General features: G+C 47.3%; 1 protein-coding gene across 1 annotated transcript in view; it reads left to right on the top strand.

The window, feature by feature from the left end:
- Positions 1-14086, top strand: part of rgs9a (regulator of G protein signaling 9a) — a 39271-nt gene extending 25185 nt beyond the window's left edge. Inside the window, exons 6-18 of the mRNA XM_070546970.1 lie at positions 1857-1908; positions 2929-2987; positions 3101-3177; positions 7054-7135; positions 8445-8507; positions 9657-9686; positions 9820-9881; positions 10674-10787; positions 10897-11012; positions 11390-11477; positions 11698-11836; positions 11931-12013; positions 13684-14086. Of these exons, the coding sequence (XP_070403071.1) occupies positions 1857-1908; positions 2929-2987; positions 3101-3177; positions 7054-7135; positions 8445-8507; positions 9657-9686; positions 9820-9881; positions 10674-10787; positions 10897-11012; positions 11390-11477; positions 11698-11836; positions 11931-12013; positions 13684-13840 (1122 nt within the window). The 3' untranslated portion in view covers positions 13841-14086. The remainder of the gene's footprint in view (positions 1-1856; positions 1909-2928; positions 2988-3100; positions 3178-7053; positions 7136-8444; positions 8508-9656; positions 9687-9819; positions 9882-10673; positions 10788-10896; positions 11013-11389; positions 11478-11697; positions 11837-11930; positions 12014-13683) is intronic.
- The last annotated feature ends 650 nt before the right edge of the window (positions 14087-14736 follow it).

The raw sequence follows: 14736 nt of genomic DNA, 5'->3' as shown, positions 1-14736 counted from the left end.
ATGGCATCACATGCATTTTCAGCAATGGCTGAAGGTGGAATATAAACGGTTGCCAAGACAACACTGGTGAACTCTCTTGGCAAATAATATGGGCGACAACTTACTGCCAAGAGTTCAACATCTGGGCTGCAGAGATGACATTTCACTCAAACATGACCTGGATGGCACCATCTGGTTTTGACTAGCACTGCCACTCCACTTCCTTTTATTTTCCCGCTCCTCTTCAGATCTCTATCTGCTCGTACAGTCAGGAATCCTGGCAGAGAGACGCCGGAATCGGGGATATGGTCCTGCAGCCACGTCTCACTGAAACACATAACACTACACTGCAGATACGCTGGCTGAGTCCTTGAAAGGGCTTGGAGTTCATCCATCTTGTTGGCCAGTGATCTCACATTGCCCATTATGATCGATGGAAGAGATGGTTTGAATTTCCTCTTTCTCTGTCTCCATTTTGCTCCCGCTCTGCACCCACACTTCTTGTGTTTTAGCTCATTTGGGATTTGTGGCTTCAGTTGAGGTATTATTTCAGCCTTCCCAATGTTAATCAGCTGCTTCCGATTGTAAACCAGCTTTTTGCCATGGTTACATATCATAACAAATGCTCAAAAAGTGAAAAAAGTGAAAAAATAGCAGTAAAAATCCTCCAAGCTTCACAGCACCAGAAACAGAAAAGTAAAATGTCCAAAAGAATACTGTTTTTCTTGAGAAACTAGAAGAAAAAATGTCCAAGAAAAGGCAAAACTTACATATAGTCAACAGAGCTACTCCAACATGCAGCCACTCAGAGCAGCGCAGTTCCGGAATCAAGAGCAGCGCAGTTCCGGAATCATCTCATCTGCGTTAACATGTTTTTACAAAGATTGTCACCCATAACATTTAACTGAGGATGTTTTTCTACTGAACATCAGCCTCCTTAAACTCAAATCAGGTCCGATTAACCAATGCTACCCTGTCTTCTTTACAAGCACATCTCCATCCACCTGCTGCAGAAACAGCTGCTGCGTTCACAGAAACAGATCTGTGCTGCAAACCCGAAATGAATCTGCGTGTTTCCACTACATACTTGGACACGTTAGCTGAACGATTTGTGCAATAATCAGATTTTTATTTTACTTCCACAAAATGCAAGTTCTGGATTAGATATTACAGAAACGGGGATGGCTTGTCGTCAAACTTAAAAGCCGGTGCTCATTAAACTAGGCCGTCATTTATTTAAGTCAGGCAGTCTAAATGAAGGCGGGGAGGCTCGCTAGCTGTTGCACACATGCGCAGTGGGTATTATTTTACTCCAACATCCAAATGGCTGTGTACATGCGATCGGAATGATGGTCGGATAAAACCATCTCACTCAATCAGATTGAAATTTCATTCCAATTGATTCGAATCGAATCAGAACATTCCGATTGACATGTTTACATGCAGATTTTTTTTATCTGATTGGGCATTCAATCTGATTAATTGCGCGCATGTAAACGTGGCTATTGAGAGAATAAAGCTAGCCGGTAGATCCCACGTGACAAAATCATCAGTGAGAATTGACAGCCGAAGTTTTAGATACTAACCAAAAACTGGGAGGGAACCAGGTTTATTATATGGAATACATGTCATCTGAGCAAAACCATTAAAGCCGATGGTCACATTTAGGTAGTAGTTAACTGGGCAAGACCAAGCGTTTGGTTTCTCAAGAAGAAAGCATAAATAATGGCTTTCTTCTTCAGAACAGGATTCAACTTGTTGTTTTCTGTAGTTTCCTTCACAGTTTTCTGAAACTCTGTGACAATTTTGACTGAACAAAACCTGCAGCAGGTTGTATTGATAGATTAACGTTGTTGATCGTTGTGTTTTTCTCCCAGACCCCGTACTTCTGGCCAACACAGAAATGGGTTCCAGAGGATTCTGATTATGGTGGGTACAATGTTATTGTATGAACTGTGAGGCAATCAATCAATCAATCAATCAACCAACCCATCAACTTTATTTATATTGTGCTTTCTGCACCTATCAAGATGGTCCAAAGTTCTGTATAAAAGTTAAAAGAAACCCAATAACATAAGAAAAGAGTATAAACAACATGAAGATACAGAGAAAAATCCATTCATGAGGGAGCTGGTGGCAGTAGAGCTAGTACAGTCACTTGGAGGTAAGGTCCTCCGATGCCTTCTCATAGGAGACCAGTAGAACATCGAACTCGCTGAGAAACATTTTAAATGATTATTTCTGATGATAATCATCACTCTGATGATTTCATGCAGGCTGAACATGAAAACAGTCTCCTACACCTATCTGCTGCAGTAGCTTCTGATAGAAAACAGACGGCGAAGCTCTAGGATAGAAAATCCTGACAGATCTACGTCACACTGTCCTTATCATTCATGGGCTCACCCATCTTGGCTCACGACGAGTAAGGCTGTTGTTGGTTAAGTGTCCAGGAAACAGCAGAAAGCGTCTCATCTAGTAGAAGCTAACTGTTAGCATTAGCAACTCCACCACACAGCAGAACTCCTCCAGGCTTGTGTTATTTGTGGAGATGAAACATCAACGTTGCAGAGCAAAGAGAGTCAGCAGTAGAGTCACGTTGCTGTCAGCCAATCAGAGGAGAGATGAATATCAGGAAGTAAGACTCCAGATCCTGTCGTCTGAAGCTACTTTCTCTCCTCTGGCTGAATTATCTGTGCTGAAACAGGCACACTGCAACTTTTATCCCTAGAGAATGACTTACAAGGCTTTCATTCCTACTAGAGGCCATTTATGTAGTAAAATAAAAGTGAAGGGCCTCTTAAATATTATGAGAGTGCAGGCAAATATCACAGACAAACTTACACCCTCCCTTTGTAGATGTTTTGTATAAAATATCATTAAAACCTTTTGTTTAACGGTTGCCATGTTTGTGTATGACTACTATTGTTTTTTTGCTTCTTATTTTAGCTATTTACCTGGCAAAGAGGAACATCCGTAAGAAAGGCCAGCTTGAGCCATATGAGCAGGTGAACAGTCAGGCAGAACAAAGCGAATACAGAACCGTTTTCTCTTCCATGTTCTAGATAGATTTCTGGTTCCAACACCTTCTAATGCTGACCTATTCTGTTGTTTTAATCAGACTCATTACAACCACCTTCATGAATGGCTCAACCACAAGTGGGAATTTATTGTAATGCAAGCCACTGAACAGTACAAGTAAGTGATAGCACACACACACACACACACACACACGCACACACACACACACACACACACACGAACGCACACACACACACACACACACACACACACACACACACACACACACACACACACACACACACACACACACACACACACACACACACACACACACCTGTCCATCTGTTTCTTGTAAAACTGATGGCTATGGCTCCAAAAAAGAAAACCCAAAATTTTGTGTTGCAGAAAATTTGAATATTATGAGAAAGGTAAAAATTGGAAATCCCAGGAGTCCCAACCTAATCAGCCATATAACTCTAAAAACCTGCAACGTGTGGGACAGTAGTCCACACAATCATGGGGAGGATAGCTGAATGGTCCAGGAACTCTTACATTGACAGTCACCCATAAGAGCCATCCAAACATGAACAAGAAGTTGTCTTTTGTTTTGAAAGGTGATCTAAGCGGGAGTACTGTAATGCCGTGTCTACACGTGCATGTCAAAATCGAGTGAGGGGTGGCTTGACTGCAGTCATTTGTAACCCGTGCGTAGGATCGATCTGTGTGGCTCTTGATGCTCTAACTCCTGCATCTGGCTTGACAGAAGTTACTAATGTCACATTCCTCGTGTCAGTCCAGTCCTGAACCAGAGACAACACCAGAAGCACCTCGTCTGGCTCAAGAAGAACAAGAGCTGTTGCTTGGTGGTCCAAAGTCCTCTTTTCAGATGAAAGTGTCACACCCTGTCCTGTCTTCTCCTAGGTTGTAGTCTGTGTCTCCGTTAATTGCTCCCACCTGCCTCTTGTTTCCCAATTACCATAGCTCCCGCTCCTCGTGTATTTAAACCCCTTCTGTTCTGTGTTCCATGTCGTGTCATTGTTTCAGTGTCCAGCGTGTCTATCTAATAAACTCATGTCAAACGGACTTACCTGTTCGCCTTCTTCCTCCCCGCGTTTGGATCCTACCTCCGCTGCACTCGCCAGGCACGCGCGTGACAGAATGACACGACCCTTTACAGGATCCAGCGGGGAGATTCTTCCGTGGGAGAACCTGCTCCAGTGGCTTACCCCGACCCACCAGCCGGCTTCTCCCTCTCCAGCCCCAGCTCCGCCTCGCCGCCGCCGGCCTCCCCGACCATCAGCCTCGGCGTTCCTCGCCGCCCTTCCGGAACCGGACGGGAGTTGGGATGGGGAGACGCTCCTGGATCGCTCCAGCTATGAGGGCACGAGGCTGGCAATCTGCTCCCCCGGAGTTGGTCCACGGCGTGGGGAAAGACACCGGAAGCCACCGCAGCCCTGCGCTTCAGGACGGAGCTGCAAGCCCGCCGCTGGCCGTGCCCGGCGCGGCAGTTCGGACACGCCCCCGGCCAGACCACCCGTCCCGTCTCCTGCAGAACCGGCGCCTCCGTCATCTGCAGGGGGAGGAGCAGCACTCGCAGCCCGGCTGATAGAGCTCCAGCCGGAGCTCGGCCGGTTCTGCCAGCTCATCAGCCTCCAGGACTCTCACCTGGATGCTCTATCCTCCTCGTCTCAGGGCCAGAGGAGCGAGCCCGGGGTTCACCCAGCAGAGCTCGCCGGTCACCGGGCTGAGCTGGCCCAGCTTCGTTGGACACTCAGCCTCAGGGAGTCGCAGCTGGACGGTCTGTTCTCCCTGCTCTCACGGTCTCCGGCACCGTCGGTTCTCTCTCGGCCGGTTCCGGCGGTGGTCTCGGAGGCCGCACCCCAACCAGCCCATAAGCTGACGGATCGGGCCCAGAAGCAGAGGGTACCTGCCCGGAAGCAGACGGTACCGGATCCGGTCCAAAAGTCGGCGGTCCAGAAGTCGAGGGACCAGAAGCCGACTGCCCCGGACCAGAAGCCGACTCCCCCGGACCAGAAGCAGACGCCCCCGGACCAGAAGCAGACTACCCCGGACCAGAAGCAGACAGTTCCGGTTCCGGTCCAGAGGCCGGCGGTCCAGAGGTCGAAGGACCAGAAGTCGACGCCCCCGGACCAGAAGTCGACGCCCCCGGACCAGAAGCCGACGCCCCCGGACCAGAAGCAGACGCCCCCGGACCAGAAGCAGACTACCCCGGACCAGAAGCCGACACCCCCGGACCAGAAGCAGACTACCCCGGACCAGAAGCAGACAGTTCCGGTTCCGGTCCAGAGGCCGGCGGTCCAGAGGTCGAAGGACCAGAAGTCGATGCCCCCGGACCAGAAGTCGACGCCCCCGGACCAGAAGCCGACGCCCCCGGACCAGAAGTCGATGGTAGTCGACGCCCGGTCCTGTTCTGAAGTCCACGCCCCTTCCTGTTCTGAAGTCGACGCCCCTTCCTGTTCTGAAGTCGATGCTCCTTCCTGTTCTGAAGTCGACGCCCCTTCCTGTTCTGAAGTCGACGCCCCTTCCTGTTCTGAAGTCGACGCCCCTTCCTGTTCTGAAGTCCTGTCCGAAGTCATCTCCTCTGAAGTCGTGTCCGAAGTCGTCTCCTCTGAAGTCGTGTCCGAAGACGTCTCCTCTGAAGTCGTGTCCGAAATCGTCTCCTCTGAAGTCGTGTCCGAAGTCGTCTCCTCTGAAGTCGTGTCCGAAGTCGTCTCCTCTGAAGCCGTGTTCGAAGTCGTCTCCTCTGAAGTCGTGTCCGAAGTCGTCTCCTCTGAAGTCGTGTCCGAAGTCGTCTCCTCTGAAGTCGTGTCCGAAGTCGTCTCCTTCTGAAGTCGTGTCCGAAGTCGTCTCCTCTGAAGTCGTGTCCGAAGTCGTCTCCTCTGAAGTCGTGTCCGAAGTCGTCTCCTCTGAAGTCGTGTCCGAAGTCGTCTCTTCTGAACTCGACGTCTCGTCCGAAGTCGTCTCTTCTGAACTCGACGTCTCGTCCGAAGTCGTCTCTTCTGAACTCGACGTCTCGTCCGAGGTCGTCATCTCCTCTGAAGTCGACGTCTCCTCCGAAGTCGCCTTATTCACCCTAGAGGTCGACGCTCGTTCCCCTCCAAGGGTCGACGCTTCCTCCTGTCCAGAGTGCGACGTCCCCTCTGGTCTGACGTCTCCTCCGTCTCCGGTTCCAATGGTGGTTGGCCCAGCCTGCAGAGCTCCTCATCTGCCGCAGGCGCCGGCCTCCAAGGGCCCGTCGCCTCCTCTTCTGCCGCAGGCGCAGGCCCCCAGACTCTGCTGATCCCTGCCGCCTCTCCATCGTCCTCTGGGCCATCCCTCCAGGTCCCCCTCCTCCCGCCCTGCTCCTGGTTCCTGTGGGCGTCTGGGATCCGCCCTTTGAGGGGAGGTTACTGTCACACCCTGTCCTGTCTTCTCCTAGGTTGTAGTCTGTGTCTCCATTAATTGCTCCCACCTGCCTCTTGTTTCCCAATCACCATATCTTCCACTCCTCATGTATTTAAACCCCTTCTGTTCTGTGTTCCATTTCGTGTCATTGTTTCAGTGTCCAGCGTGTCTATCTAATAAACTCATGTCAAATGGACTTACCTGTTCGCCTTCTTCCTCCCCGCGTTTGGATCCTACCTCCGCTCCACTCGCCAGGCACTTGCGTGACAGAAAGTCTGCAGGTAATTTGGAAATCAAGGTTACAGAGTCTGGAGAAGAGAGGAGAGGAACAGGATAGACGCTGTTTGAAGTCCAGAGTGAACATTTAAGTCAGTGATGGTTTGTGTCCATGTTGTGTGTTGGACCACTGTGGTTTCTGAGGGCCATAGTGAATGCAGACATCTACCAGGAGGCTTTGGAGACCTTCATGCTTCCTTCAGCTGACAAGCTTTGGCACCTGCCCACTGCCAAAGGTGGTTCATTGAACATTGAAATACTTCACTCTGTACAGTATAAAGAATGCATACAAAATGGTTTTCACTTTCTGAAATGAGTGACAACAATATAGGATTTTGTTTTTAATATCCTGACATTTGTGTGCTCCAGGGCCGGTAGAGACCGGAACAAGCCAGACCGAGTCATCTTTGACTGCCAGGAGAGGGCCTATTGGATGGTGAACAGACCTCCGGTCAGTTTATGGCTCTTTGTCAGGGGACTTGTGTGCACACACCAGTGGCTGCTAGTGAAAAAAGCATTGATGGGGCCGATGTGCTAAAAGCACAAGTATTCAATGAACAGTTGAAAAATGACCACGATCTCACAAAAACCATTCATTTCCTCCCAGTTTCAGAGAGAAAGCCAGTGAAGATTTACCTCATGCAGGGTGCTGTAACTGCTCCTGAGGGTTATTTTAGATGTTTGGTGTTGAATAAAAGGCCACCCTCCCATGCTGTTTACCCAGTACTTTAAACTCCTCCCCACCAGCAAACACCATGACCGGTGACTGGCTCCCCAGGGAAAGACCACGGCCATCCGTTTGGGGAGATTTTTATGTATTTAGCTGACGTTTCCATCCAGAACTACGTACAACTAAGAATGTACCAAAGCCGTTACCTTTGAGGCTAATGATGAAGCAAGAACACTTGTCAGGCTCAGAGTAGCAACGGTGCACGGATCATAGAGGGAAGTGGGTGCAAGGGTGTAGCTGCTCTCTGTAACGTTTTGTAAGGGGTTACTTTCAATAAATTGTCAATAGAATATAAAGGTGTTCAATAACGTAATATTCCATAAAAATATGGATTATCAGTATTATTGAATCTACACTGAACTAGAATATAAACACAGCACTTTTGTTTTTGCTCCCATTTTTCATGAGCTGAACTGAAACATCTGAAACTTTGTCTACATGCACAAAAGACCCACGACTCTCAAGTATGGTTCTGAAATCTGTCTGCATGTGTGTTAGTGAGCACTTTTCCTTTACCAAGATAATCCATCCCACCTCACAGGTGTGGCATATCAAGGGGCTGATTAGACAGCACGAATATGCACAGGCATGCCTTAGACTGCCCACAATAAAAGGACACCCTTACCCTGAGTCTTCAGCTGCTTCTTAAAGGAGACCACTGAGTCCACTGATCTCAGGCTCAGGGGGAGAGAGGTCCAGAGTCTGGGGGCCACAGCAGTAAATGATCTGTCACCTTTGGTCTTTAGCCTGGTGCTGCACAACCAGTAGGCTTTGATCATTGGACCTCAGGGACCTGCTGGGGTGTAGGGACCTATATCCACTGTAGCTCATCAGTCCTGCACAAGGTAAACACTATTTCTCTGAGCAGAGGCTGATCAGGAAGCTATCTTCAACAAGAGAGAAATGAATCATGCATCACTTCTACACAGACACATCTCAAACAGGTCTTAGTGGTCATAATGTTTTGGTGGATTGTTCCATTTTCCAGAAAACTGATTTTCCTGCCTGTTTATGTATTCTACATGAGCAGCATCGCACTCACAGCGCTCTGGACTGTGGCCCAGAACGACTCATCGACCCGAACACCGAGGAGGTATCAGGTCAGTCGTTTGGTGGAGGCGGTGTGTGTGTGTGTGTGTGTGTGTGTGTGTGTGTGTGTGTGTGTGTGTGTGTGTTTGTGTGTGTGTGTGTGGTAGTCAAAGACTATAATAAATCTTGTTAACTGAATCCTTTCTCTTCTTGTTTTTTATCTTTTCAGACAGACGTCTGTTTTCTGAGTCTGGTGATGTTCACACCGTGAAGTCCAAAAGTCTAGAACCACATCAGAAATCTGCTAGAGTTTCTAGAAATCTGGAAAGCTTTGGAATGAAATATAAGTTATGTTTGAAACTAAAGTGGAACTGAAACCTGGGACTTTAAGACCTCACGGTGGGTTTGTAACTGTGATGTAGAACGTAGCCTTCTGTTTCCTGACGGTCTGCTGCGTGTAACATCTGGTAGATTTGACTAAGTATGCAGTAATTAAATCAGTACTCAACCAAGAGTACTTGGGACGGTGAAAAGAACACCATCCAAGTTGTTTAGATGATTAGGTCTGTCCGCCCTCCTCGCTGCCACATGGCTGGGAGCTTCAGGGTTCTTCTCAGTGTCTCAGCTGCTCTTAGTTCTTCTCCCTTCTGGACTGAGATCTCTGAGGTTTTTCCTGGAATCTGTTGGAGCTGCTTTCCCAGGTCAGAGGTCACAACCCTGAATGGGGCCTCCACATCCATCACCAATGCCTGGTACAATGTTCACATTAATGTGAAAGTTGCTTTTTCTGGATGAAAAGCTCAGAAACGACCCCTGTGACCTCTGCCAGTGGCTGCTGCAGTCTGACCCTCTTTAGAATAAACGTTTGTTATTTTTTGGTGTTCTCTTAGAGGTTGGGTTGCATCTGCTGCCAGGTCCTTGGGTGAGGGAGAAGGTTTGGTCAGCTGCAACAGGCTCCTGATGGACCACCAGCAGCAGAGCGACCACCTGAGCCAAAGCTGCTTTATTAGTGACATAAACCTCTACACCTTTAATCGCTAAGTAAAGTCTGACCACAGCTGTTGTGTCGTGGCCTAGTGTTGTGGTGGTTTCTGTAACATCTGCAGGATGGAGGCCTCCTGGACCTCAGAGCTGTGGACCTTCTAGAATAATCTGTTGTTCTGTGTGTGGTCTGATCATGTTAAGGTGTTTTTATCTACTCCTCTCCTCACAGAGAATCTCCTTTGACCAGTACAGACGTGTGGTAAGTTCCATATGTAGAAGGAAGCTGCTGATGTCTCCTCGCATCAGTTAGAAGCCAGGAGACAACATCTGAGTGGAACTGGTCTTCAGAAGCATCCTGATTCGTGCATTTTTCTGTTCCTGCCTCTCTCTAGAACGTCTTCTACCAACAAGCCATCATGAGGTCAAAGGTCAAATCTAGTGTGTCACTTGGAGCGTAAGTTCCTCTGGTGCCTTCATTGGAGACCAGTAGAACACCTAATTCACTGAGAAACCATTTTTAATGATTATTTTTTATTATAACCATCACTTTGAGTTTTTCATGCAGGCTGAACATGAAAATAGTCTCCTACACCTATCTCCTGCAGTAGCTTCTGATAGAAAACAGACGGTGAAACTCTAGGATCAGAAAAACCTGACAGATCTACGTCACACTGTCACGTAGCATTCATGGAATCCATCTTGACTCACGACAGGGAAGACTGTTTTAGCGTCCAGGAAACAGCAGAAAACGTCTGGCTAGTAGAAGCTAACCATTAGCATTAGCAACTCCACCACACAGCAGAACTCCTCCAGGCTTGTGTTATTTGTGGAGGTAAAACATTAACGTTGCAGATCAAAGAGAGTCAGTGGTAGAGTTGTGTTGCTGTTAGCCAATCAGAGGAGAGGTGTGAGAATATAGGAAATAAGGCTCTGAAACCTGCAGGTTTATGCTCTCCTGTTATCTAGCACACTTCTAGTTCCTGAAACAGGAAGGCCGGAGCTTTTTTCCCACAGAGATCGATTCACAAGAGATTCCTTTATTCTAGAGACCACTGCAGGCGTGTTAGAAAAAAGGGGTGAACTTGGTCTTTAAAAAATATCTGACGTTTGTCATCTTTTTACTAAGCGCCAAGTAGCCAAAGTTTTCCAGAACCTTCCACACAAAAACCGCTAAGGAAGCATTCCACTTTACATGACTACCAGGTGCTTCTTTGGTTAAAAGGGATTGATGCTGCTGCTTCTACAGGTTGGTTAAATACATCACAACCTACAAAAACCACGACCCATTCCTGGCTCCCTGCCAACCCAGCAACCCCTGGCAGACGGACCATGATGCGTACTGGACTCTCAACATGAGGAGGTGAGTGTTGTCTCCAGATGTTTTCTTATGCGTCGGGTCATACCGGTTTGTCTTTTATGTTTGTCATTGCACAGCTTTTTGACTTGATGAGTCTGTTTTCTGTCACCAGAGTTGAGGCTCCCACGAAGATGCGGGTGGAACGCTGGTCCTTCAGCTTGTTCGAGCTCCTGACGGACCTGAGAGGCCGAGATGATTTCAAGATCTTCCTTAAGAAGGAGTTCAGTGGTAAGGATGCTGCTCGGCCTTGTGCCAGTGGGAAGGAGGGTGAACACTTCCTAGCCAACAGGAAAGTGATGGGCCATGCTAACATGCTACATGTAGATGTTTATTTGAGCTAATTCCTGCTTTCTATAAGAAGCTAACCGTCTGCTAGCCACTAAAAGTGATTGCTCCAGCAGAGTTCTGGAGGATTTCCTGGTCTATGTGGTGACATCACATGGTGGTGGGCGCAATGCCAACTGGGACTTAATAACATCAATAAACAGCTGATTTCACCATCCAAGGTCCAAGTTTGGCCTCTGACCTCCGACAGCTCCTGCAGAAATGTCCGCTGACCGACAGCAGAGGTCCAATCAGGACCTAACAGACTGTGTGTCCTCCAGGTGAGAACCTGGCCTTCTGGGAAGCAGCTGAAGAACTGAAGTGGGGCACGGCTTCCTCCATGTCCACTAAGGCTGAGACCATCTTCAAGTATGGAAGTGTGTGTGTGTGTGTGTGTGTGTGTGTGTGTGTGTGTGTGTGTGTGTGTGTGTGTGTGTTGGTTTCCATTTGGCTCACTGTTTAAACATCAGGAACAAAGATCAAGAGCACAGTTATACTTGAATGAACATTAGTTCTGAAGAGGAACAGGTGGAGTTAGACCACATGATGCCATCCTCTAAGGTGTGTGTGTGTGTGTGTGTGTGTCCAGGACCTTCCTGGCCCCTGGTGCTCCCCGATGGATCAACATTGACGGAAGGACTATGGGTCTTACAGTGAAAGGCCTGGAGCATCCTCATCGATACGTCCTGGAGGCAGCTCAGACACACGTCTTCTTGCTCATGAAGAAGGTTTCCCTCCAGCTGCACCTGACATTAATAATTCATGAAGACATGTTCTCAGATTCTGCTTTGACTGGAAAAGCTTTACGTTTCATTTCTTTAGGACACATTCTTCCGTTACCTGAAGTCTCCAACATACAAAGAGATCCAGAAGAAGGCTCTGAGCCCCGAGACTCATAGCTTCAGGTTGGTGTTCTTCACCAACGGAAACTAAAGAATCCAAATCCACAAGAAACCTGCAGCCAACAGCTGTCTGCACATCAGGAATACCTCAACTCAACTTTATTCATGTGGCACATTTACACGACGCGTTGACCAAGGCGCTGCACGACACGTCATCACAAAAACATTTTTATTTAACCAGGAAAAACAGATTATTACAACTGTGGCCTGCCAAAGCCTTCATAGCACACAAACTACAATCAGCAGTGATAAAAACACTTCAGCTCGTGATGAAAACCAATGAATCTAAAAGAGCTTTTAAAGGATCTTAAAGCCACTGAGGTGGTCAGTCTCATGTGAAGGGGAAGATCTCAGCTTCTCCTCTGCTCACCTACCTCACCAGAAGGTCCTCACGCTCAGAGCGCAGTGATCTGGGCTGAGCAGAAGGTTGCAGTAGTAGTTAGTGAAAGGATCTTAAAACCAATTCTAAAACAAACCAAGAGCCAGTGCAGCAAGGACAGGAGTGATGTGAGGAGGTCAGTCGTGAAAGAGATGATTGGCTAATACCAGTTCAGCTTCAGCTCAAACTGCACGACTTCCTCGCAGAGCAAATCTCACGAGTCATGTGCTCGCTCACACTGTGTGGCTGGTAGCAACATGTCAGACCTACAAATATGCTAAAAATAGCCGTTTTTACTCAGCGAGCCAGACGACACAGGGATTTATGGGGGTTGGAGGAGGAAGGCGAAAGAAAATAAATCATCGTTTTATCAGTTTCATTTGAAATAAACTCGCTTTCTTGACAATCCCTGTCACTGTGTGCGAAAAAAAGTGTCAAAATAAAACTGAACGACGTGTGTTAGTAGGGAAATAGCTGGCAAGCCGTGTGGACACGTTTGCACATGCGCTGTGAACGGTTCCGGTACCTTTTGGGTCGCAGCCGCTCGTAGTGCTGCTTCAAGTGTGTGATGCACTCACAAGGGCTTGCTGATCGGTAGCTGGTCACGTGGTAATCGCCTCTCGTAATCCCCTGCATACGACACGACGCTCAGCGCAAAACTCGCCCTGATCTTGTAGATCCTCACACGAGTGAAAAAGTCGTCTTTAGAGGTTACTGAAGAACCTTTAGGTTGCTTTGGGATGAGCTAGTTTACAGCGCTGTGATCTGTTCTTCACGGGTTAAAACTCCACCCCCAGGCTGAGCCAGGATCCTCTGGAGGTTTCTTTCTGTTAAAAGGAAGTTTTCCTCTCCACTGTCGCCAAATGCTTGCTTAGTATGAGGATTGCTGTAAAGACTCTGACACTAGTCAGTGACTCGATGCGACCTGCTGGGTTGCTTATATAGGAAACTTGTTACTGATTGGCTTAATGACCTGACCTGTGTTGGAGTGTTTACCGTGTGAAGGTCCTTGAGACGACTGGTCCTGATTTGGTGTTTATAAATAAACCGAGTTGAACTGATCAGGTTGATGGACTCTAAATCAGCTGATGTTAAAACTCCAGTGTGAACTGTCGATCAGACCAAAGTACTAAACCTGAGATCTTCCAGAACCAAAAGGTTCTGTAGGGTCCAAACAGGTGTTTCATACAACCATATGTGGACCTCTGACTAAGCAGGTTATTAGATCATTACAGATGTGTGTTGACTTCCTCATGACCCCTGACCCCAGCCACTCATGTTTGTTCCACTCCAGCCCAGCCCAGCTGCAGCAGAACGCTCAGAACCGGAGCCCAGGAATCCATCCCATCATTCTGTGGCAGCAGGAGGAGGAGGAGAAGGCCAAGGCTGCTGCTGCCTCCGCTCCAGTCGATGTCAAAGCGGTGATGAGCAAAATCGACAGGAAGAAGTAGACGAGGGGCGGATTTAGGGCTTCTGGAAATCAGCCTCATCTGAACATGGAGCCCAAATTGGTTCTAGCGAGGAACCGGTCCTGGTTCTAGAGTACGTGCAGGCAGAGGGGCTGATGGGAAAGGAGTTCTTAGGCTGTTATGTTTCATGTTCGTAGTGGCAGAAAACTGCAGTTTTAGTGCTGCAGACTCAGAACATACAGCAGGTGTGTAGACGAACAGCTCCACAGGCTGAGATGTTGGGTTCATCTCATCAGGACCACAGGAGGCTGCAGAACCGTTAAAGTTCTCCTTCACTTGTTTTGTGTTTTTCCAATAAATCTGCTGGTCTCTAGTGTGAAGGAAAGCCTTGTGAGTCGTTTTCTGTAGCTAAACAGCTCTGGTGCTGTTTCAGGAAGTAGACGTTAGTCAGAAAGGTGTGTGTGTGTGGGGGGGGGGGGGGTTGAGTCTCTCAATAGTATTTACATGTCTCCTCTGATTGGCTAACAGCAACACGACTACCACTTACCGTTTGCTCCACAAGCCTGGAGGACCCTTACCAAAAAGAAGTACACTGAAGTATACTTGAAGTATACTAAAAATGAATACAGTATACTTCCAAGTTTACTTTCAATGTACTTGTTAGAAGTATAGTTATCCGAGTACATTTTTTAAATACTACTAAGTATACTTTAATACATACTTACATTAAAGTTTACTTACATTTAGACTATACTTGTACTTGACTCTATCAGAAGTATATTTCACCAAGTAATGTATAAGTATACTTAATATATATATATATATATATATATATATATATATATATATATATATATATATATATACTTATATATAATATATAAGTATATATATATATACTTATATATAATATATAAGTATATATATATATATATAAG

The sequence above is a fragment of the Nothobranchius furzeri genome, chromosome 18, assembly GCF_043380555.1.
Source record: "Nothobranchius furzeri strain GRZ-AD chromosome 18, NfurGRZ-RIMD1, whole genome shotgun sequence".
Taxonomy (NCBI): Eukaryota; Metazoa; Chordata; class Actinopteri; order Cyprinodontiformes; family Nothobranchiidae; genus Nothobranchius; species Nothobranchius furzeri.
This window is presented reverse-complemented; position numbering and strand designations above follow the sequence as displayed.